This window comes from Leptinotarsa decemlineata, unplaced genomic scaffold (genome assembly GCF_025532065.1).
Source record: "Leptinotarsa decemlineata unplaced genomic scaffold, Ldec_3_MD MMD2_tig00004307_RagTag_RagTag, whole genome shotgun sequence".
NCBI lineage: Eukaryota > Metazoa > Arthropoda > Insecta > Coleoptera > Chrysomelidae > Leptinotarsa > Leptinotarsa decemlineata.
In genome coordinates, this window is record NW_027412606.1 from 13109332 (window position 1) to 13133416 (window position 24085).

Below are 24085 nucleotides of genomic sequence, written 5' to 3' on the forward strand. Positions count from 1 at the left end.
AATATAGTCAGTGGGCAAACTTGAAGACTGGCTATAAATCAAATCATCTGCAGCAACAATTCGTTCAGGCCAGTCTCAACTCCCTACACTGTAGGTTAATGGACTGACACCTATCAGAAAACAACTACTACCCTGGCTAATACTACGAAGGGCGTTGAATTATGTCTGACAGGTGTCACTGCAGGAATCTTCACTGAAGTATTTCCTGAATATGTTGTAGGCAATACAACTGCTGGAATCAATTTTCAATTATTGAATGGGCACACTTGCAGGTAGTGGCCATCATCAACATAGAGTCGATGATATTCCATTATTAAAATTCGTTCAATAATTGAAAATTGATTCCGGCAATTGTATCGCCAACAGCATATGCAGGAAATACTTCAGAGAAGATTCCTGCACTAACACCTGTTAGATATAATCCAACGTCCTTCGTGATATTAGCCAGGGGAGTAGTTGTTTTCTGATAGGTATCAGTCCATTAACCTACAGTGTAGGGAGTGGAGGCTGGCCTGAATGAATTGTTCCTTTAGATGATTTTTAATTTGGAAAGACTAAACACATTTGAATATGTATCAGTAACTCAGTAACATTACATTTTATATTTGACTTATATTTCATCATTTTCCTTTTTGAAGAATAGACTCAACTGAAAAACCTCGAATACCTGGAATTGTTGAGGAATTCACTTGCTGTAACCTGAAATTTCATGTTAGGTTTCATAGTTATGTTTTGGATGAGGAAAGATTGTGCTAACCTGATCAATTTATATATCCGATACAAGTCCACCAACTTACACGCTAATGAAAACGAAATGATGTAGCTATTTACTTTGAACAATATATCTCGTTTTATTTTTGAAATTCACTTTTACTTCATGTTACGATTTTGTGTTGATTTCATAACAGCACTTTATTAATTATTCTCTAAAAACATTTCATATTCCATTTTGCAACTCCATTATGGCAATTTGAATTCCCAGTAAACAGAATATTTTATTAATTTATTGCACGATATCACCCCTTTTATACAAGAATCAAATAAAATAGTCGAATACAATTCGAAAATTAAAGACGAGACTAAAAATGTAAAATGAGACTCCAAGTAAACACAAGCACATGAAAATATGTAAAAGCACTAAGATAAACAGAATTATAGATTATAAAATTCAAAATACAGACATAAATGGGGAGAATAATATAAAGGATACATAAGTAATAAATGAATATATTAAGAATTTGGTGTATAAATAATTTTCAAGTTTCTCTCGGAAGATATTTGAAGTTTGACAGGCCTATACCTGTGAACTATTAGATGTAGATTTTTTTTCATCGAACATACTAAATGAATGATCAATATTTTACAACTATATACAAATTTGAAATAAGATTTCTTATTCCTTGATTTTCTGAGCATTATTCTGGATTGGCTTTTTCTCCCTGTCTGTATGTATCGTTTATTTAGCACAAGCTAATGCAGTTACAATATTAGTCTTAATCTAGGTTAAAAATTTAAATGTCACAATTAAAATTTAAAATCATGTACATTGAAACATATAAATAAAAACAGACAATAAATAAAATAAAAAGAAGAAAAAAAAACTGTATTAGCAGGTTCCTATACTAAACACTTTGTAGGTCTAAAAGGTGCACTTTTAATTTTCTTTTAAATATATTTAGAGAGGTAGCATTCTTAATATCCTCCGGTAGTTCGTTGAATGCTTGAACTCCTTTAATGAAAACTGTATTATTTGAATTGACATTACTAGTCTGACGTATATGAAAGTTATTGCGACTTCTTGTATTGTATTCATGATATTCAAAGTTATACTTTAATTTGTCACTTAGATATACAGGAACATCACCAGTTTTAATTTTAAAAATAAATATTAATGCTAAATAACGAAAGTAATTTTTTACTGATAACCATTTTAATGTATTCAACATTAATGTTATATGTGTTCTTCTATCACAAGATAATATTACTCTCATTCCTCTATTTTGAAGTTTCTGAAGTCTTCCAATTTCATTTTGGTTTAGTAAGTACAAGATGGTTCCACAATAAGTAAAATGAGGTAAAATCAAGCTATTATACAAAAGTAAAAGCGACCATTGGTTTAAGTGCTTAGATTGCCTACTTAAGTAATTAATTTTGAATGCTATTGTTTTAATAATATATGAAGCATGTTCCTTAAAAAACATTCCATTATCTACAATTACACCCAAATATTTAATTTTTCTTACTAACTCAATTTTATCATTTGATATTTTAATATTGCAATTATATTTTTTGAAGTCATGGTACTGCTTGTCATTTCCTATAATCATGAATTTTGTTTTATTTTTATTAATTTTTAACGAGTTGAAGCAGCACCAGTTATATACAGATTTTAGTGTCTCATGTATCTGACAGAAATATCTTTGTACATATTTAACAAATAATTTTTATAATTTTCTTTCATTCTTTGGAAGTTTCCATTCTTCATTCATGAATAGAGAAAGAACTGAAAAACGTTAATTCTTCAGCAATAATTAATTTTTGATTTGCTTTTTTTTAGCTTTCCACTTATGTAGGGAGATATTGCGCTTGACCAAACTGATAATAGATTCCCATGTACAGTATAGATTAAACAATGTGGATGCCTTTCAATTGGCTGATGGATTGCAGTACATTTTCGCTCATGTAGGACAATTGACAGGAATGTACAGATACAAATATAAACTCATGAGACAAATACGTATGTGCAAGGACTTGAAGCATCTGATATATTACAGATTTAATACGGTAAGTTAGTTTTTATACTTGATAATGGGATAAAACCTGAAATCTGTCATAAAAATAAAATAACTACTGGAAATTAGTGTTTTCGTTCATTTCATTGAAGTGATCATGAATTTGCACAAAAACAAATAATCAATTACACAAATAAGATTTATTTGTCTATATATCCATTTATTTTCAGTTTTAAAATCTTTTTTTTTAACCAATGGTTCCTTTTTTAGGGTCCAGTTGGAAAAGGACCGGGTTGTGGAATTTGGGCTCCAGGTTGGAGAGTATGGCTGTTCTTTATGAGAGGAATTACTCCTCTCCTGGAAAGATGGTTGGGTAACTTGCTCTCACGTCAGTTCGAAGGGCGTCATTCAAAGGGTGTTGCTAAAACAGTTACCAAACAGAGAGTGGAGTCACACTTTGATCTTGAATTGAGAGCATCTGTCATGCACGATATCGTTGATATGATGCCAGAAGGTGAGTTGATGAATTTAAGGTTCAAATTTTTTTTATTCTAGCGGGACTGATGTTGAGACTTCCACTTGAGACTTCCACATAAATCAGCAACTTTGTTGCTGATTTATGTGGAAATCTTATACAAGAGTTATTCAAGTACCTTTAAAAAGAATAGAAATATTAGTTTTCACACAATAAGTTGAAATCAATACCAGATTTCCACATCTCTTTAATTTATTTCTAAGGAATCCTTCAATGTAGCTGTTATTTTTCATAGTTAGTTACATTTATATTATTGAATTCATAAGGGTTACCAGTTCCATAAATGAGGGTCCTTATATTATTAGATGTTTACACAGATTGGTAAAATATACATATGAGAAACTCATTTTCTCCAATGTTGATTTGCACCCTCTGCAATCTCCGTAACTTGGTTTCAGACTTTGTTGACAATTTGATAACAGAAATTTCAGCTTAGTTGAATTCACATTTCAAGTAAGAAATGACTGCATTTTAAACTGTGGTATTTTAAGTTCTTTCAGTAGAGAACTAAATGCTTTTATTGTCTGATAATAATGCCCTCTCTTGTGATATGAAGAATTAAGACTGAGGATAGACAGTTCGTTACAATGCTTGACAATTCGTTACAATGCTTGGAATTCATATTATTACAATATTGACTAGTGTTTTATGAAACAGACTAGAATACCTCTTTACAAAGCATGCAAGATAATATAAGTACAGCGAATTTCTTACAAGAGGTTCTGCCATCTATATTTGGGTTGCATCTCAATTCTTTTTGTGTAATGAATATTCTTTGTTAGTATAACCATAAAATATACCATATAAAACCACACCTGAGAATTTTGTCTGGTCAGATATTGGATTACACTTATTTTGGAGATTCCTCATGGTTCCAAAGAATCTATTTGACACCTGTTTTTTCATTAACCAGATGTTGGTCCCTGACACGACAGCTTCCAGAAGTCAAAACTTGTGATAAGGAATATTGATGTCTCACCTGTTAACGTGCGATTGACAAATTCAAACTCTGAAACGAATGCTGAGAAAAGCTCTTTATGATAATAAATACTTATACATGGTATTATTGCAATATAGAAATACACCCTTATCATCTCATATCGATTCCCCCGCTTAACTCCTGATGTCAAGACATCTTAGAGATACCCTACCAAGGGAAATTTCCGAGTTCACACCAAGTACAATTGATTATAAAAAAATTAAAAATGCTTTGGAAAATGGACAAACAATTCAAAAACAATACTATAACAAAAACTCAAAAACAGATAGTCACAACTTTCGAAAGGGTGATAATGTTTTAGTAAAAAAACAATTATCTGTTAAGGTTTGGAATAACGCCAAAATTGTATCAAAAAATGTTGAGAAACCTAGATCATACGATGTAGAAATGGCGGGTGGTAATATTCTGAATAGAAATAAGAAGTTTATAAAAATTTTCAACAATGACTCAAATGAAAATGAAAAAATAGTAAGTCCACAACAAAATATCTATAGTTATGACAGAAATAGAAATATCTCAGATCAAACAAGGAAAACCGAAATTAGCGATTCAGATGATGTAATAATTGTTCCTAATTGTACTAAATCTGGTAGGGAAATTAGAGCTCCATGTAGACTGAACTATTCCTAAAAAAAAAAAAAAATTAATTAAGTAAGGGAAATGTAATAAATTTAAATAGATCCTATTTGTATGTGTGTGCCACCATGTATATTCACATTGTACCTACCACTTTTTATATATATGTTTTTGATGAATGGTATGTTTACTTCCTCAAAATAAAGAGTTGTTAAAATGGAATCGTAGAATCATTACAACGACGACGACATGGCGATGAAGCGCATAGGTGGAGAGGGTCGACGAAGACGCGTGCAGAAGGTGCCGAATTATTGGATGTATCAGTTTATTGAAGTGTCAGATTAGTGAGATTCTACTGCTTATAAACATACAATGTTTCTGAGGATAATAAACAGATAAATAAACATAAGCATAATATTTGCTTCTGACTATCTGGCCATGATAATTAAAGATTGCGCTCAATTTCCTTTGTAAATGCTCATTCAGTACTTAATGAAAATCAGTTTGGATTTAGGTCTAACAAATCGACTCCCCAAGCTGTGGTGGCTATAGTTGATACAATAATAGAGAATATCGAAAAGGAGCTAGTGTCTGCTCCAACTCTATGCAATCTAAGTAAGGCTTTTGACAGTGTAAATCATGAGCTCCTACTAGGTAAATTGGAATATTATTGGATACGTAGCAGAGCTTTAGAGCTAATGAAAACTTACTTGTGTGGGAGAAAACAAGCTGTTTATACATCTGAAAATTCTAGCACATGTAGATCGATCCATTTTGCACGGTGTACCACAAGGGTCCATACTGGGACCAACTCTTTTTGTGGTATATATTAATGATATTTTTAATTTCTTATTTCCAAGCTTTTTTTGCTATACAGATGATGTATCATCGGTAGAAGCAGACTCAAATGTTAACGACTCAACGGACTTATGTTCTGGAACAGATAATGATGCTGAAACTTGGTTTACTTCAAATTACCTCAAACTAAACAGGGATTAGACACAGAAAATTATAATTTTCTGATTGATTAGGCCGTTACTTGATGAAGATCCATAGTAATTTCACAAACTGCAACTAAACGATTTGATCTCCACAAACTTTATTGAAAAAATATACCACAACATGTTTCACTAAATATGTTGTGATATATTTTTTCAATAAAGTTTGTGAAGATCAAATCGTTTAGGTGTAGTTTGTGAAAGAAAATTATAATATTATCAAATAGGCAACTAACGAAGAAGCAACATGTAGATTTATTGGGGGGGGGTTAAAATTGATGACATGTTGAATTGGGAGGAAGCACATGTTGCTGGTTTGTGCAAAAAACTTTCTACACAACTGTTCCTACTAAGACAGCTGAAAATGTGTCTTAGTTAAAGTATGGTATTACAGACATACTTTTCTCTTTTTAACACCCACCTAACATATCGCTTACTTTTATGGGCTCAGTCTTCACATGCAATTAAAGCATTTTGTATGCAAAAAAAGCAATCAGGATAATAGCCAATGTTTCTTACACTGAACACTGTCGTCCTCTATTTCAAAAACTTAAAATTCTACCCTTGCCATGTATTTTCATACTCTATAACATTTTAGAGATTCACAAAAATAATACTAAATACCTTACAAATGCTGACTTTCATAATTACCCTACTCGAAGAGGTGCACACCTGAGGCCTCAATTTTATAGACTGGATCTATCGGCTCGAAATTCACTCAACTTACATTTATAAAATAAAATACCAACAGACACTACCAGTTTGAGTTATAAACGTTTCAAGGCTAGAGTTAATCACTCACTATTAAGGCACTGTTTCTACTCCTTTGACAAATATTTGAATTGTAAGACATTAATCTTTAAATATGTTAAATGTGTTTTTATTTTTTTTATTTCCAAAAATAACTATTTTAGATGTAATCAGCTTGAATAACCACAACTATTGTTCAATTATTGTTATTGTTAGTTTTGGTCACTATTGTACATTTTGTAGTCAATGTGATGAAATAAACTTACTTACTTAGTCACTTAATATCTATTTAAACACATTTTTATAATAAGACTTGCTACAAATGTAAACTTACATGAACATAGTCAAATAAAGTATGTCTATTCTACTATTTGACATGGCTGATACCTTGATTGAGAGTTCCAATGTATTAGTTCCTGTGACCATGACTGATGTGTATTCTGTGAACATTACCCAGATTCAGAGCTCTAGGTAGGTCGTTCATATATAGAAGGAAGGGAATTAGTTCAAGTATCAAGCCCAGGGGTACACCTTGTCTGATTATGATTCTTCTTGATGTATAATGATTTTGTTCAATTATTATGCTAACATTTTGGGATTAACCCACACCTTTTCAAAACTGACAAGAAGGACATAGTGACAAGTAAATCAAAACAATCAATGACTATCATTGCACATGGTGCCCTTTAAATTTGTGTACGAATATATTTGTCAATTTTGTTAGTCTTCACTAATCTCTTTCGCAACTCTGTGATGTTTTTTTGTTTTGTTTATTAGTACTAACCAAACTCCCTCCCCTTTATAACAGTACAAGCATATTCATCTTCAAGTAAACAGCTTACCTGTTTATCAGAATAAGCAAATAAATATGCAAACAAACAAACAGTGTATTTTTAGGCCATCATCTGTTGACATTTCTTTCTGGCGTTGGAGGTACCTATAACTTCAGTGATAATACATACCTCTGAAAATGCCAGCCACTTGCGTCAACGAAACGTTACAATAACATTCCAACAGACTATTGTCTAAAAACCCGAAACCATAAACCTGTCACTTTGCTATTGCTATTGACAATATTTTTTTTAATCATATTACTAATAATATTTATTTTACAAACAACACTCACAAATGAAAAATAATGCCAAATGCGTATATCCACTCCAAAAGTCCATAGTCACGAGACGGTACTGAAGGAGTAACTTAACTGCACTCCTTTTACTCCGTTTCTTAAATCCGAAAGATTAAGAGTGAAAAGAGTTACTGTAGTTAATATCCGAACTCACCTATTGAAAAAAGGCTAAAATGAAGTAATTTTCAGGAATTAAACAAAACAAGGCGAGAACAATTCTACAACATTTGTCAGAAGCGTGGAGATGCTGGAAAGCTAACATTCCCTGGAAAGTTCCAGGGTTGCCAATACCCATTGAAAACATGATTCTTAGATACGTCAAGATGAAAGCCGATTGGTGGACAAATACAGCCCATTATAATCGAGAGCGTATACGCAGGGGAGCAACGGTTGACAAAACTGTTTGCAAAAAGAATCTTGGTCGACTGACCAGGCTGTATCTCAAAGCTGAACAGGAACGACAGCACAATTACTTGAAAGACGGACCCTATATTTCTCCTGAAGAAGCTGTGGCTATTTATACAACAACAGTTCACTGGCTAGAGTCGAGAAGATTTGCACCAATCCCGTTCCCTCCACTATCATACAAGCATGACACAAAATTATTAATCCTGGCTCTTGAAAGGTTGAAGGAGGCCTATAGTGTTAAGTCTCGACTCAATCAGAGTCAGAGAGAGGAGTTAGGACTCATAGAGCAGGCTTACGATAATCCTCACGAGGCTCTCTCTAGAATCAAGCGTCATTTGCTAACCCAAAGGGCTTTCAAAGAAGTTGGTATAGAATTTATGGATCTTTACAGTCATCTCATACCTGTATACGATGTGGAACCTTTGGAAAAAATCACTGATGCTTATTTGGATCAGTACCTCTGGTATGAAGCAGACAAGAGAAGACTGTTTCCTCCATGGATCAAACCTGCAGATTCTGAGCCGCCTCCGCTATTAGTGTATAAGTGGTGCCAGGGCATAAACAACCTCCAAGATGTTTGGGATGTCAATGAAGGAGAGTGTAATGTCCTATTAGAATCCAAATTTGAGAAACTTTACGAAAAGATAGATTTGACTTTGTTGAACAGGCTGCTGCGTCTGATTGTTGACCACAACATTGCCGATTACATGACAGCCAAGAACAATGTTTTTATCAACTATAAAGACATGAACCACACCAACAGTTATGGTATCATTCGTGGGTTGCAATTCGCATCATTTGTTACTCAATATTATGGACTTGTTTTGGATTTGTTGGTACTTGGCTTGCAGAGAGCCAGTGAGATGGCAGGACCACCACAAATGCCAAACGATTTTTTGACATTCCAAGATGTGCAATCAGAGACTTGTCATCCGATCAGACTGTATTGTAGATATGTGGATAGAATTCACATGTTTTTCAGGTAAGAGATATCTTTTATGGATTAATTAAATGTTTTCATGCTGTAATTTTTTTTAATTCAGCTCAGCTCCAATGATAATATAATAATAATAGTAATGATAAATATGCTTTATTGTCTAAAGAGTTGATCATATTCGCTTATCAATAAGATAACTCCATTCTGGAATAACATGACTCAAGCGACTTTTGTAAAGGATTTTGCTTTATTCCAACAATAAAATTCATTACATTGAAGAAAATCTACAAGTTAAAGTGGTGAATTGACATACTGGTAGTTCACCCGACTCACAATCGAATGGACGTGATCCATGATAATAATTACACAATTTTCACAAACCTTTATTTCTGGACGTGTTTCGTTGACACCGTAGCTTCCTTGGTAGAGGAAGCCTCGGTAACTTTGGTAGAGGTATCAAAGAAGCTACGGTGTTTGTGAGACACGTCTAGAAATAAATGTTTGCGAAAATTGTGTAATTATTATCATGGATAGTGTTATCAATTTTGATCAAGTAACGGGTCAGTCCATTCATAATATGAAAGGTCGTGAGTTCGATCCCAACCTTGACCAGATATTTTTCTCAGGAGAATTTGTCTAGTTGAAGTGGGGATGATTCTGATATGTTACATGGCTGATGGATCGCAAATAGCCCTAGGTGGCTTGTGGAGTTATTACTATTGCTTACCCAGAACACGAGGCTAATTACCAAGCAGTTGGTGCTATTGACACCCAAGAAAAAACTTACAAGTTAAATGTGATGTTGCAGTTGGAAATTTTTGTTTTTTTTAGATTTTCAGCTGAAGAGGCCAAGGATTTGATACAAAGATATTTGACTGAGCATCCAGACCCAAATAACGAGAACATTGTTGGCTATAATAATAAAAAATGTTGGCCAAGAGATGCCAGGATGCGATTGATGAAGCATGATGTAAATCTGTAAGTTATCAAAACTGTTTTTGAAATCTTATCTAAATGTTTGTTTTGTATAGTGGAAGAGCAGTATTCTGGGACATTAAGAACCGGTTACCAAGGTCAGTGACCACCATTCAGTGGGAAAGCAGTTTTGTCAGCGTCTATTCCAAGGATAACCCTAACTTACTTTTCAATATGTCTGGCTTTGAATGTCGAATCTTACCAAAGGTATACATACATCAAGAAATCATAACACCATACCATAATAATTAATATCTTTCAGTGTCGTACACAACATGATGAATTCACTCACAGAGATGGGGTGTGGAATTTGCAACATGAAGGCAGCAAAGAAAGAACTGCTCAATGCTTTTTGAGAGTGGATGATGAATCTTTGAGTCGTTTTCATAATAGGGTTCGCCAAATCTTAATGGCATCTGGATCCACAACATTTACTAAGGTATTTAGAATTTTCCTTAGAATTATCCTTGTTAGGAGCAGAAAAAAATTGTCACTTGTATAAATTGAGGAAAGTTCTTGGTCAATATTTTGTTTATGTTTGTTTCAGTAACTATGCCATTCTTATTTACTTCGGATATACTATACTAGTTTGAGAGATTACAATAAAGCTTGTAATATGTTATTTCATGAAAATGAATTACAATAGTTGCAATTATATTCACTCAAATGTAAAACTAGTATAACTTGGGAGAGGGTGTCTTACCAAGAAGTTGGTATTTGAACTTTGATCATTTTCAAAGCACAATTGTGTTCTTTCAGATTGTCAACAAGTGGAACACAGCCTTGATTGGTTTGATGACTTACTTCCGGGAAGCTGTTGTCAACACTCAAGAACTTCTTGATCTCCTTGTCAAATGTGAGAACAAAATCCAAACTCGTATCAAGATTGGTCTAAACTCCAAGATGCCTAGCAGATTTCCTCCCGTAGTCTTCTATACCCCAAAAGAACTGGGAGGGCTTGGTATGCTGTCAATGGGTCATGTTCTCATTCCCCAATCTGACCTCAGGTGGTCAAAACAGACTGATGTGGGCATCACTCATTTCCGATCTGGTATAAGCCACGACGAGGATCAGCTTATTCCGAATTTGTACCGTTACATCCAGCCCTGGGAATCTGAGTTTATTGACTCTCAGAGAGTTTGGGCTGAATATGCTCTGAAACGACAGGAGGCTAATGCGCAAAATAATAGGCTCACTCTTGAGGATTTGGAAGATTCCTGGGATAGAGGAATACCAAGAATAAACACTCTGTTCCAGAGGGACAGGCACACCTTGGCTTATGATAAGGGTTGGAGAATTAGGACAGAGTTCAAACAGTATCAAGTATGTTGATTTTTTTCTTTCATTCAATAATACAATTTTGCTTTTCAATCATTCTTCACATTCAAATCGTTTTTTTTTGTTATTCTTAGGTACTGAAACAAAATCCTTTCTGGTGGACTCATCAAAGACACGATGGTAAATTATGGAATCTAAACAATTACAGAACAGATATGATTCAAGCCCTTGGGGGTGTAGAGGGCATATTGGAACATACGTTGTTCAAAGGAACATATTTTCCTACATGGGAAGGTCTTTTCTGGTATGTTGATCTGGTTACTATTGTATGAATAGATAATATATTGTGGTGTTCGCTGAAAAAAGGTACATGGTGTGTCAAAAAATGAGTTTTGACTTAACGAAGGTACATAGTGAGTCATTTCAAAAATACACTACAATTCACAACAGGAAACATTTTTTTCGTTAGTTTCAATTACTTTACATCGACAAGCGGCTTCAGAGTGTATGAATTCAAAATCAGGATAATTTTTTTGGTGTATGTTCCAAAAAGTAATGTATTCTTCAAAAAACATTGATTAAGCTTTCCTTAATGGTAAAAACGCTGAAAAATTAATGATAAAAAATGATAATCTTTTCTTAAGAATAAAAAATTCTCGAAAAACAATAAATTAATTAAACACAATGAATTTCCCTCGAGAATAACAAAATTATCTCAAACTAAAGTAACTAATCACAAATATTTAATTGTTTGCTTTCAACGTTGTTTTTTTTTCCAATTTGGGTTTCGTTTTTTCTTTCGCTTTGGCTGTACTACAGATGTGGCTGCTGACTCTTGCATTTTTTTTTTCATTTAGGCCTTGGGCAACAATATCTCTTTTATTTAGGTGTGTACAAAGGGAACGAATGTTGTCAAAAATGTACCATTACCGGTGTAATGATAGTCCCTCAGATAAAATGATTGACGGCAAATTCTTCAGATTGTTTTTTTGTAAACACAAATGAAATTTTTTGGCTTCCAAATCAATGAATTGTTCTTCTGAAAATGGGCCTCCCAACACTATGACGTCATTAACAGCATTGACTTTGACTGATGTCACACGGCCTTTAGCTATGTTCAAGGTCATATTACCTTGAACATGGAAAGTTGGCCTTGAGTTTCAACCTTGAAGGACGTCTGAGGTTTGATCTTGAAGGGCGTCCTTCCATTATGTTCATGAAACATGACCTTGCACGTGGAATTTGACTTCGAATGTCGACTTTGACCCTTGAGATTATCACGAAGATCTACCAACTAATGAGCGGTCCCTCTTCTTCTACACGCCTGCACTATGTGAAGTTCCGAGGACCACTGTTTGCTCGTATCGCCTTCTGATAGCGCATCGGGTTAGTATTGGTGGTGGGATGCCTGTGACGTCGAGAGGCTGTAGTGGGATGTCTCCTCTCGGGGCAGAGAGTGCACAGTGCACACGTTTACACTGCGTAAAGTACCTACGACTACTGCCTGCTCGTATCGCCTTCTGTCAGCATATCCCACCTAATAGTAATACGCTGCAAAACTTCAAACAGGTTTTTCTTGAAAGCTTGTTTTCATACACTATGTATCTTTTTTTGGCGAACACAACATATTAGTTTCTTTAGGTTGTTTTTACAACCTAAAAAGTTGAAACAATAGTCATTATCGAAATTAACAAATGAAATTATATTTTTGAGTATATTTCAGAAATATATTTTTATTCGTTTATTTTCAATGGATGGTACCAGAATTTGGGCAAGATATCTTAATTTTTCACGTTTTTGGAAGTACTTGAATTCAATAAAGCATCAGAACAGATCATTCTTTGCAAGTATCCATCAGAATGTAATTCATCATTAGATTTAGAAATTCAGTTTTAATAAAAGACATTTTCACTGGCATTGCACCAATACTATGGTTTTTATATCTTTGTTTTTCATATTTTGAATTTTGATATTCGGCAACTGCTTTTATCTTATAAGTAACAATCATGATCCTACAATATATCCTATATCAACCAAATGGACAAAATGATTCATTAATGCACAGAAATTAGGTCCATATTTGTAATAGAAACAATTTATATCTTTTTTAAAATGTCATACAAAATTGACTATCTTTTCTTTTTTGAACATTGTACAATATATTTTCAATATGTTTCCATCTGCTGTTAAACAAAACTTTGATGCATGTTCCAAAAGTAATTATTTCTCAACCATTATTGTGGACGGATATTACCTGAAAAATAGTTCATATTTGGTATCTTTTGAAACAGTTTTTTCTAATGATGTCCGTTACATCTGGGACTAATTTTATTATTGTAATTTTTTTTCAGGGAAAAGGCATCAGGGTTCGAAGAGTCAATGAAGTACAAAAAATTAACAAATGCTCAAAGATCTGGTTTGAATCAAATCCCCAACCGTCGATTCACCTTGTGGTGGTCTCCCACCATAAACAGAGCAAATGTATATGTTGGTTTCCAGGTGCAGCTTGACTTGACGGGTATTTTCATGCATGGTAAAATTCCCACATTGAAAATATCATTGATTCAAATCTTCAGGGCTCACTTGTGGCAAAAAGTTCACGAATCAATAGTAATGGATTTGTGTCAGGTTGGTGTAATGGCATCCGAAGGATGAAACTCGTCCTTCATGTCCCACAAGTGATTGAATTTGTTGTCATCATTTCAGGTATTCGATCAAGAGTTAGATGCTTTGGAGATAGAAACTGTACAAAAGGAAACCATTCATCCCAGGAAATCTTACAAAATGAACTCGTCCTGTGCTGATGTTCTCTTGTTCTCTGCTTATAAATGGAATGTTTCCAGGCCATCGTTGTTGGCAGATACAAAGTGAGCAACTATGATTATTGAAGTAATGAAACAACTTATATGTAAATTTTATTTTCACAGAGACACTATGGATAATACCACTACTCAGAAATATTGGATAGATGTGCAACTTAGATGGGGTGATTATGATTCTCATGATGTTGAACGATACGCAAGGGCAAAGTTTTTGGATTACACTACAGATAATATGTCTATATATCCTTCACCAACTGGAGTACTCATTGCTATTGATTTAGCATACAATCTTCATAGGTGAGAAAATAAATGCTATTTTCATTATATTCTTTGAATATCGACCCATAATCCACACCAAGCAGTGACTTTTTCGGGATGCATCGGTAGCTCTTGCAATGCTTGTGGCTGATCTTCACTCCAAGTGCAGCAATTTTGCTTGTTAACGTATCCTTTCAACCAGAAATGAGCCTTGTCACTGAACACAATTTTTCAATAAAAATGTGGATCTTCCTCCAACTTTGCCAGCGCCCATTCACCTGTTAGACGTTGTGGGAGGTCGTGTGGCTTCAATTCTTGCTCCAGCTGTATCTTATAAGGTTTTACACCCAAATCCTTTCGCACAATTTTCCACGTAGTGGAGTAACAGAAGCTGCTCAATTGCTGCGAACGGCGGCGAATCGACATTTCACGGTCATCACGAACACCGGCGGATACAGCCGCAATATTTTCTTCGGTCCTCACTCTACGTATGCGTGTTGGTGGTTTAATGTCCAATAACGTAAACTGGGTTCGAAATTTAGTCACAAGCTTCCAAATAGCTCCCTCAGTAGGCCGACGAAACTGCCCATAAATTGGAAGAAGTGCATGATGCACTTTCTTTACCGAGCATGAATTTTGATAATAAAATTCCATAATTTGCAAGCGTTGTTCATTCGTAAGTCGATTCATGGTTAAATTATAGACCAAACTGAACAAATTTGACAATGACACAAGACACGATTCACGCGTGATCTGTCAAAAACAGTGTTGCCAAAAAGATAGCAGCAAAAAAATCACTCATTAATTGACTCATCGTTGAACCCATTTATGAATTCATTTTAATTTCAGATCACAATACTTTGTTTTTCAAAAACTAAGCATTCTTACAACTTTGATTTTTCTAATTTCATCACTTTTTTACATTATTTCAGTTTCGACTAACTCACTTTGTTTTGGTTATTTTTATTTTAATTTGAATATTTCATTCGTTTCAACTTTATTTTTTTCTTCTATAAATTTTGAATCTATTAACTCTGTTTTAGACAGTGGTAAAAATTAAGGCAATTACAAATAACATTAAGGCCAAAAACACAAAACCGATTGAACAAATCGAAACTACAGGCTGGTTTGAATTTTTCTTCTGGATTGAATTAGCACCTTTCAATGAGGAAAGATTTGACCTGTTCACTGGAAGTTGATGGTCAATTATATTAGGTGAAATTTAGTTGTCTTGTGGGTAGATATTATTAACCGTTGGCCTTGATATGTGCCAGGGATATAAAAGTAGGTCGAATAGTCAAGAAAATTGTCAGGTTTTTTTCAATAACACTATACAATTGGTTTTCAAATGTATACATAATATTTTCAATTTATCTTTTCCAATATAAAGTTTTTATGTCATTTCTTAGATATTTTACCTACCAACTGACAATTCCAATACACGTAAGCCTTGTCGAAAAACGGAAATAAATATTGATTGATTGAAAATAAAGCATTATCAAGTTATTAAGTTGATATTCTCTTCTTACAGCGCCTATGGTAACTGGTTCCCTGGATGCAAACCATTAATTCAACAAGCCATGGCCAAGATTATGAAAGCCAATCCTGCGTTATATGTTTTAAGAGAACGTATCCGAAAAGCTTTACAGCTGTACTCTAGTGAGCCAACGGAACCATATCTGTCCAGTCAAAACTATGGAGAACTGTTCTCCAATCAAATTATTTGGTTTGTGGACGACACCAACGTATACAGGGTCACAATTCATAAAACATTTGAAGGAAATTTAACAACGAAACCCATTAACGGAGCCATATTTATTTTCAATCCTAGGACAGGACAGCTGTTTTTGAAAATCATCCATACTTCTGTTTGGGCGGGGCAGAAACGTTTGGGACAGGTAATAGATTAATGATTTTTTAGTTGAATATTGGATGACATCCTAAACATTGAATTTCATTTTAGTTAGCCAAGTGGAAGACTGCAGAAGAAGTTGCTGCTCTTATTCGTTCTTTGCCTGTTGAAGAACAACCCAAACAAATTATAGTAACTAGAAAGGGTATGTTGGATCCCTTAGAAGTGCATCTACTAGATTTCCCTAACATTGTTATCAAAGGATCAGAACTTCAGCTGCCTTTCCAGGCTTGCCTGAAAATCGAGAAGTTTGGTGATCTCATTCTAAAAGCTACAGAGCCACAGATGGTTCTGTTCAACTTGTATGATGATTGGTTGAAGTCGATTTCATCATATACGGTAACTTTCAGTAATTACTTATATTATTTCATTGACAATGGTCCTATTGGGCCTATGTGATAGTCGTATCTGGTCAAATAGAGTGAAGCTTTTGTAATGTATTTCAGGCCTTCTCCAGATTGATTCTCATCCTGAGAGCATTGCATGTCAATACAGAAAGAACCAAAGTTATATTGAAACCAGATAAGACCACCATAACAGAGCCACATCATATTTGGCCTACATTATCAGACGATGAATGGATCAAAGTGGAGGTGCAACTCAAAGATCTCATACTCGCTGATTATGGAAAGAAAAATAAGTGAGTTCATTTTTCTTGATTTTTGAACCCTCACCTTTCCTGTTTTTCTATAATGATTGTTTTTTATTTTTATCTGTTTTTTTTTCACTTTCATATATTTCTGATTTGATTTTTTTTCAGCTTCTTTTGAAATCAATAATAATAATTTATTTTCTATTTGACACTTCTCACGAAATAACAATAAAAGAAAATAATAAGTCAGTATATGGCAAAATACCAAGTCAAATAAAATATTGACTTACAGAAAAGTTTACACCTCTGTCAAGTGCGATGCAAAACACTCTTCCAGTGTGTATGAATTTTCATTGATTAAAAAATATTTCAGTCTATATTTTGAAAATATTTAATAGTGTGACAATTTTTTGTTACGTGGAAAATTATCAAAAATTTTCAGAGTTAGATGTGCGGGTTAGTTAAAAAAAAATGTTTAAAATATGCTTTTGTGTTAACCAGCACCCCTACGAGCGTCAACCCTCAGAAGTCGAAACTTGTGCGAGGACTAACGAGGTCTTACCTTTTAACGTTCGATTCCTAACCCGGGCATGCTATATTTACAAAACAGAATATAGAAATTTTCATTATGTCTTGCTTGAATAGTGTACACATTATCATTTAGTAAAAAGTATTTTTTATCATTGAAAAGAAAGAGGCATAACTCATGTGACATTCTAGCACAATAATATTTAACTAAGATAGAAACCGCCGACACTCACGGCAGCTTTTACCAGAAGAGGAAAGTCCTGAGTACACTTCCAAATTTTATATTGTAATCTAATGGCTACACACAATTTTTTTATGTTGACTCTGAGAAAGGTTAATAAAGTAGTTAGTAAAATATCTAAATGCCAGAGCAAGCTGAAGACTTTCCAAAGGCTCATGTAAAAACTATAATTATTTCAATTCATGCTTTTCTATAACAAAATGGTAAAAACATAATATATGTAGATATGAGGTCTGTTCAAACAGTAAGGTGAATTTTTTTTTCAAAAAATATTCGTTTAGATAGATAGATAAATAGACATATACTTTATTGTTCAAGAAAATACAATCTTATTGATAAAGCTTGTTGAAAAATTTAGTATTTAGCTTCAAAGATTAAGAAGAAGAAACAATTCAAAAACACAAATAACCAGAAACACAATTTGAGCAAAACTAAGTTCACATATCTAATAGATAAAATATAACAATAAAGAATAAAATTTAACAAAGTTTGTAGACAAAATAGTTTATATAGTTCTTTTCAAAAAATGTTAATAACAAATATACACAATTTGAAAATAAGTTCACATGTCATGGCAATAAAATAAGATATGTCCCAGTATAAAATATAATTTAAAGTATAGGTGTCAATATAGACAAAAAAAAAACACTTATATTAAATCATAACAAAGTTCCATTGTAATATTCTTCAAGATTGTAGTAAGCTTAAGTTGCAAGGGCATCTTTAACAAGATTTTTGAACTTTTTGTAGCTTTTTCCTTCCTAATTTCGTAAGGTATGTGATTATACAGCTTTTTACCTTCATAAATTGAAGAATACTTTGGCTTGTTTTTGGAATAGGAAGATGTATTTTATTTTCTGTTACTTGCCGGGTTAAATCATATGTTCCGTAGTTCCAACCATTTTATGTTTTTTGTAAATCAGGCAAACAGTTTCAAATATGAAAATATAAGTAACAGTGAGCATTTTCTCTCTCAAAATAATGGTCTGCATGACTCACGCACTCCCACCTTGCATAAGTATCTAACCGTTCGCTTTTGCAAAACAAACACTGAATGAAAAAGTTGTTGACTGCAAAATACCCAGAAGGCTTCACCATATCTCAGGTGGGACTCAATGCCACTTCATCATTTTCTATTTTGTCCCCTTCATAGTAATCTCCCTCAAATATAAAACATTTGAGCCAGTACTTTCATTGGTCTCTGCAATATTGGGAACAGGAACAAGACGCAAGGGGGCAAATCTGGTAAATACGGTGGCTGAGGAATGATTATGGTGTTGTTTTTGGCCAAAAAGCCATGAATTGTTTTTCCACAGTACCGGACGTTTACTTTGTATTGCTCCTCGCAAACGTCGCATAACTTCAAAATAGTACTCCTCATTGACTGTACAACTATGTGGCAAGAACTTCTCATGCACTATAATACGGTAATCGAAAAAAACAGTGAGTGATATTTGATCGAACTTGGCATGCTTTTTTTGTTCTTGGATTTCCTGAACTCTTCCATTGGGATGATTGGACTTCGGTTTTGATGTCATAACATATACCCATGATTCGTCGCCCTGTTATGACCCTTTTAGCAAATTTGGATCGCCGTTGACGTCATTCAACAATTCCTGAGCGATGGCCATTCGGCGTTTTTTTTTTTTTGTCAAAATTCAGCAATTTTGGAACGAATTTCGCTGCCAACATGCTTCATGCCCAAAATTGTCGAAAAAATTACATGGCATGAGCCAACCGATATTCAGACATCCTCAGCAATTTTTCTAATAGTGACTCGACGATTCTCCATAACAATTTTCTTCACTGTCTCAACATTTTCCTCGGTTGTTGATGTGCTGGGGCGTCTAGAGCGAGCTTCGTCATTCACATCTTCTCGATCTTATGGGAATACATTCTTCTGACTTAGAGTACAATCACTGTATGCTACTGTTGACATTTCAAGTGTTTTGGAAGCACTTACTACCATTTTCACACAAAATTTGATGCAAATTCATTGATCCATTTTGTTCAATAACAGAAAATTGCCAAACATGCCTCTCACCAACAAACTGAACATTAACAGCTGAAACTGTAAACATATGTTCGAGACGAGTGTACCAACATTAAAAAATAAAAATTTCTTATTGAATATACGTAGCCCGCTAAATTTGAATGTTCACCTTATTTTTTTAAATAGACCTCGTATATGCACTAATTCCATTTTGTTGTTTTCTTTTTTTTGGAATTCAGTCCTTTCATTTTCTTATTTTTATTTTATTTCAATTGATCATTCTTGCTCTCCTTTACTCACTATAGAATTTTCCTAGATACTTCGTATTAGTTGATTTTGCTTTATTTTATATTTATATTTGTGAATGTGGAAATTCTTGAGAATATCTTATTCCTATCTACTCCCATCTCCTTTTCCCCTCAATAATTTCCTTCTACTTCTTTTGTGACAAATTAGTTCTATACTACTTTCATTTATTCCTTCCTTCAAATTGTTTTTATCAAATTTTCAGCGTCAACGTCGCTTCTCTTACCCAGTCAGAAATTAGGGATATTATCCTAGGAATGGAAATAAGTGCGCCGTCTGCTCAAAGACAGCAGATAGCAGAAATTGAGAAGCAAACGAAAGAACAATCTCAACTTACCGCTACCACTACTCGAACAGTTAACAAACATGGTGACGAAATTATTACAAGCACAACTAGTAACTATGAAACAGCGACATTCAGTTCGAAGACAGAATGGAGAGTAAGAGCCATATCTGCCACAAATCTGCATCTTAGAACGAATCACATCTACGTGAGCTCCGATGATATAAAAGAGACAGGATATACATACATCTTGCCCAAGAACGTCCTCAAAAAGTTTGTCACTATATCAGATTTGAGAGCACAAGTAAGTTGTTTACAGTTATAATATAATTCCAAAATACAGGGTGTTCCTTAAACACATGCTAATATTTAAGGAGGTAATTCTTAGACCCATTTTAAGAAAAAAACGTCCTATGGACGTATGTCCTAAACGCCTTAACTTACAGGGTTAAGGGTGGCAAAGTTTTCAAAAATAATCAGTTTTTTAATAATAACTGAGATAATTTTGTAGACATCTTTGGCATATTTGGTACATATGTTCCATGCCTCAAGGCGCATTTTCTGATGTACAATTTTCTTAATTTTCTCTGCCAGTGGCGTACGTACGAGTTTTGAAATGTATATTTTTGGCGAAAAAAATACTACGCCACTGCTTTATCTTGAATTAAAAATTATTTTTAAAATCTCCATACATTTCTGAGCACATTTGTCAGATGCACTGTTCTCAATTAAAATTACGTCATAACGCAGCACCGCTTAATAATTTTTGAAAACATAAATTTAGTTATCCTAGAATAAATGACGTGTAGCAGAATTTATTTACTGCACCTCTTGGAAATATGGAGTTTGTTGATATGTGATTTCTTTTAAAGATTAAAAGCAGAAAAAACAGCGTACCCACCATAGCAATAAAAAACGAATTCTCTGTATGTACAAATGTCAGTAGGTAATATTGATGTTGGTTTAAAGTAAGGTGTTGGTGTTAAAAACTGTCACAGCGCGTTTTGATTGATTTTGAAGTGTTATTGAAGTTATTTTGGTAGTCCGCTGTTTTTCTGAATATCAGTAAATATGGTAAATTATACGAATGCGGAAATGGCGCAAATGCATTATGTATATGGCCTTGCCGATGGTAATGCAACAGAAGCCAGGCGCATTTATCAGGAAAGATATCCTAATCGTGCCTTACCAGATAGCCGAACCTTTTCAAATATTCATCGTCGACTTGGGGAAACTGGTAGTTTCAAGAAAGGGACTCCGGAAGGTAGACCTCGTGTAGTAAGAACTCCTGAAATTGAGGAAGCGGTGCTGCAAGAAATTGAGGAACATCCTGAGACGCGTACGTTGAGTTTTTGTTATACCCATACCATATTTCAAGAGTGCAGGCATTACTCCCCAGAGATTTTCCACAGCGTGTGAACTTCAGTCAGTGGTATCTACAAAGTATTGCACTAAATCCGCAGTTTGAGACACAAATTTTGTTCACAGAAGAAGCATATTTTTCTCGGAATGCCATTCAAAATTTCCATAACAATCATGTGTGGGCTGAAGAAAATCCCCATGCAATAACCGAAACCCATTTCCAACACCAATTTTCGGTTAATGTATGGGCAGGAATTATAGGTGATCATCTAATAGGCCCATTTTTTCTACCAGGACGCCTTGATGGTCGTTCTTATTTACACTTTCTCGAAGAAGACTTACCTGGGTTATTGGAAGATGTGCCACTTGCGTTAAGGAATCGAATATGGTACATGCACGATGGCGCCCCTGCTCATTTCAGTGTAATTGTCCGAAACCATTTAAATACAGTTTATCCTAATCGTTGGATAGGTCGCGGAGGACCTCAGCAATGGCCAGCAAGATCCCCCGATCTCAACAGTTTAGATTTTTTTTTATGGGGTCACCTTAAAACTCTTGTGTATGAAACTCCCGTTAATACTTTAGAAGATTTAAGAGAGCGAATAGTTGCCTCGTGTGAAACTATACGAAATACGCCGGGAATATTTGAACGGGTGCGTAATTCCATGCGTAGAAGGGCGGAAGCATGCATACTAAGTGCAGGTGGCCACTTCCAACAATTTTTATAATCAGTTTTGGTATTATTACTAATTAACAAATTTGTGCTATTCGTTTAGATTTACTGTCACAAAATAAAATAAAACTCGTATTTGTGAAAAATTTATTTTTTTGCAGATTATGTTTTCGAATATTATTAGGGAATTGGTAATGCGTTATGAAGTAATTTTCAGATTCTCATTCATTTTAGAATTGATCTAATTTCTTAATTTGCTTTCTGTCGATTTTTATTTTTTTGAGTGAAAATCATGCGTCGGACAAAGAAATACCAGGAGATCAAATTTTCTCAAAATTAAATGAGGATTTTAAAAACGATTTTATTTGGAAAAGAAAGCATTGACTTAGTACTTTTTCCCCAAAAATATTCAATGCGAAACCCGTAGGGATGCCACTGTTTGAAAAAAATACAAATTTGTGTACATCAGAAAATGCGCCTTGAGGCATGGAACATATGTACCAAATATGCCAAAGATGTCTACAAAATTATCTCACTTATTATTAAAAAACTGATTATTTTTGAAAACTTTGCCACCCTGTATCTCAAAAGTTAAGGCGTTTAGGACATACGTCCATAGGAAGTTTTTTTCTTAAAATGGGTCTAAGAATTACCTCCTTAAATATTAGCATGTGTTTAAGGAACACCCTATAAGGCAGTAAATTCTCAGAAATAACTGTGACGTTTTTTCCAGTGAATTTAGTGCCTACTATTGTGGAATTTTAGTATAGATAGTTTATACTTTGTACTCACCATTTTTTTTTATAGATTTGTGCCTTCTTGTATGGGGTGAGCCCTCCTGACAACCCACAAGTGAAAGAACTCCGTTGTCTGGTTCTTCCTCCACAGTGGGGTACCCACCAGACAGTTCACGTTCCAAATATGCCGCCGAAACACCAGTTTCTTGAAGACATGGAACCTCTTGGATGGATACATACCCAGCCGAACGAACTCCCCCAACTGTCTCCCCAAGATATTACAACACACGCGAAGTTGATGTCGGACAATCCTGCCTGGGATGGAGAGAAAACGGTTATTATCACTTGTTCGTTCACTCCAGGATCTTGTTCTCTTACAGCTTACAAGTTAACGCCTTCTGGGTATGAGTGGGGTCGGCAGAATACCGACAAAGGAAATAATCCCAAGGGGTACCTACCTAGCCATTATGAAAAAGTGCAGATGTTGCTGTCGGATAGGTTCCTTGGGTTCTTCATGGCTCCATCACAGGGATCTTGGAATTACAACTTTATGGGTGAGTGCTCATTTTTAGAACATCAATGACAAACTGTGTAATAATTAGAAATTTTTCTTGTACTGAATTTATTGCAGTAACAATGCAAAAATATATAGTCAAAACTGCCGGGATCTCGTTATTCAAGAGATGTTTTTTGATTGGAACACTTTCATTTGTCACATCGTTACAATTTTCGTATGAAACAACCATTTTTTTCAATATCTTGGAATATATTAGAGAGGTCCGAATAGCTCTAACTTTACATTTGTTCATTCCGAAATGCCCTTGGTGTGTAACATTCCAAAGTGACACTTATAATTTTTTTTGTGGAACTACTAATGTATTTAGTAGTTCATACACTTTAGTAGTTACACGTTTGCTCCACTCTAGGAAGTAAATTCTTGCTAAAATATGTGTACTGCTTGAGTACTTAATTTTTTTCCTTGAGATATTGCAGAATCTTTTGACAAAGCATGAATATTATAAAAAGTATGTGAAGATATTCACTTTTCGAATCTTTGATA

General features: G+C 34.2%; 1 protein-coding gene across 1 annotated transcript in view; it reads left to right on the top strand.

The window, feature by feature from the left end:
• The window catches only part of Prp8 (pre-mRNA processing factor 8), a 38342-nt gene that overhangs the window by 9255 nt on the left and 5002 nt on the right, over positions 1-24085 (top strand). Inside the window, 16 exon segments of the mRNA XM_023170878.2 lie at positions 2558-2784; positions 3003-3246; positions 7910-9110; positions 9897-10043; positions 10097-10247; positions 10303-10479; positions 10800-11363; positions 11453-11622; positions 13670-13946; positions 14025-14185; positions 14246-14437; positions 15930-16296; positions 16362-16649; positions 16757-16950; positions 20176-20557; positions 23096-23579. Of these exon segments, the coding sequence (XP_023026646.2) occupies positions 2558-2784; positions 3003-3246; positions 7910-9110; positions 9897-10043; positions 10097-10247; positions 10303-10479; positions 10800-11363; positions 11453-11622; positions 13670-13946; positions 14025-14185; positions 14246-14437; positions 15930-16296; positions 16362-16649; positions 16757-16950; positions 20176-20557; positions 23096-23579 (5226 nt within the window).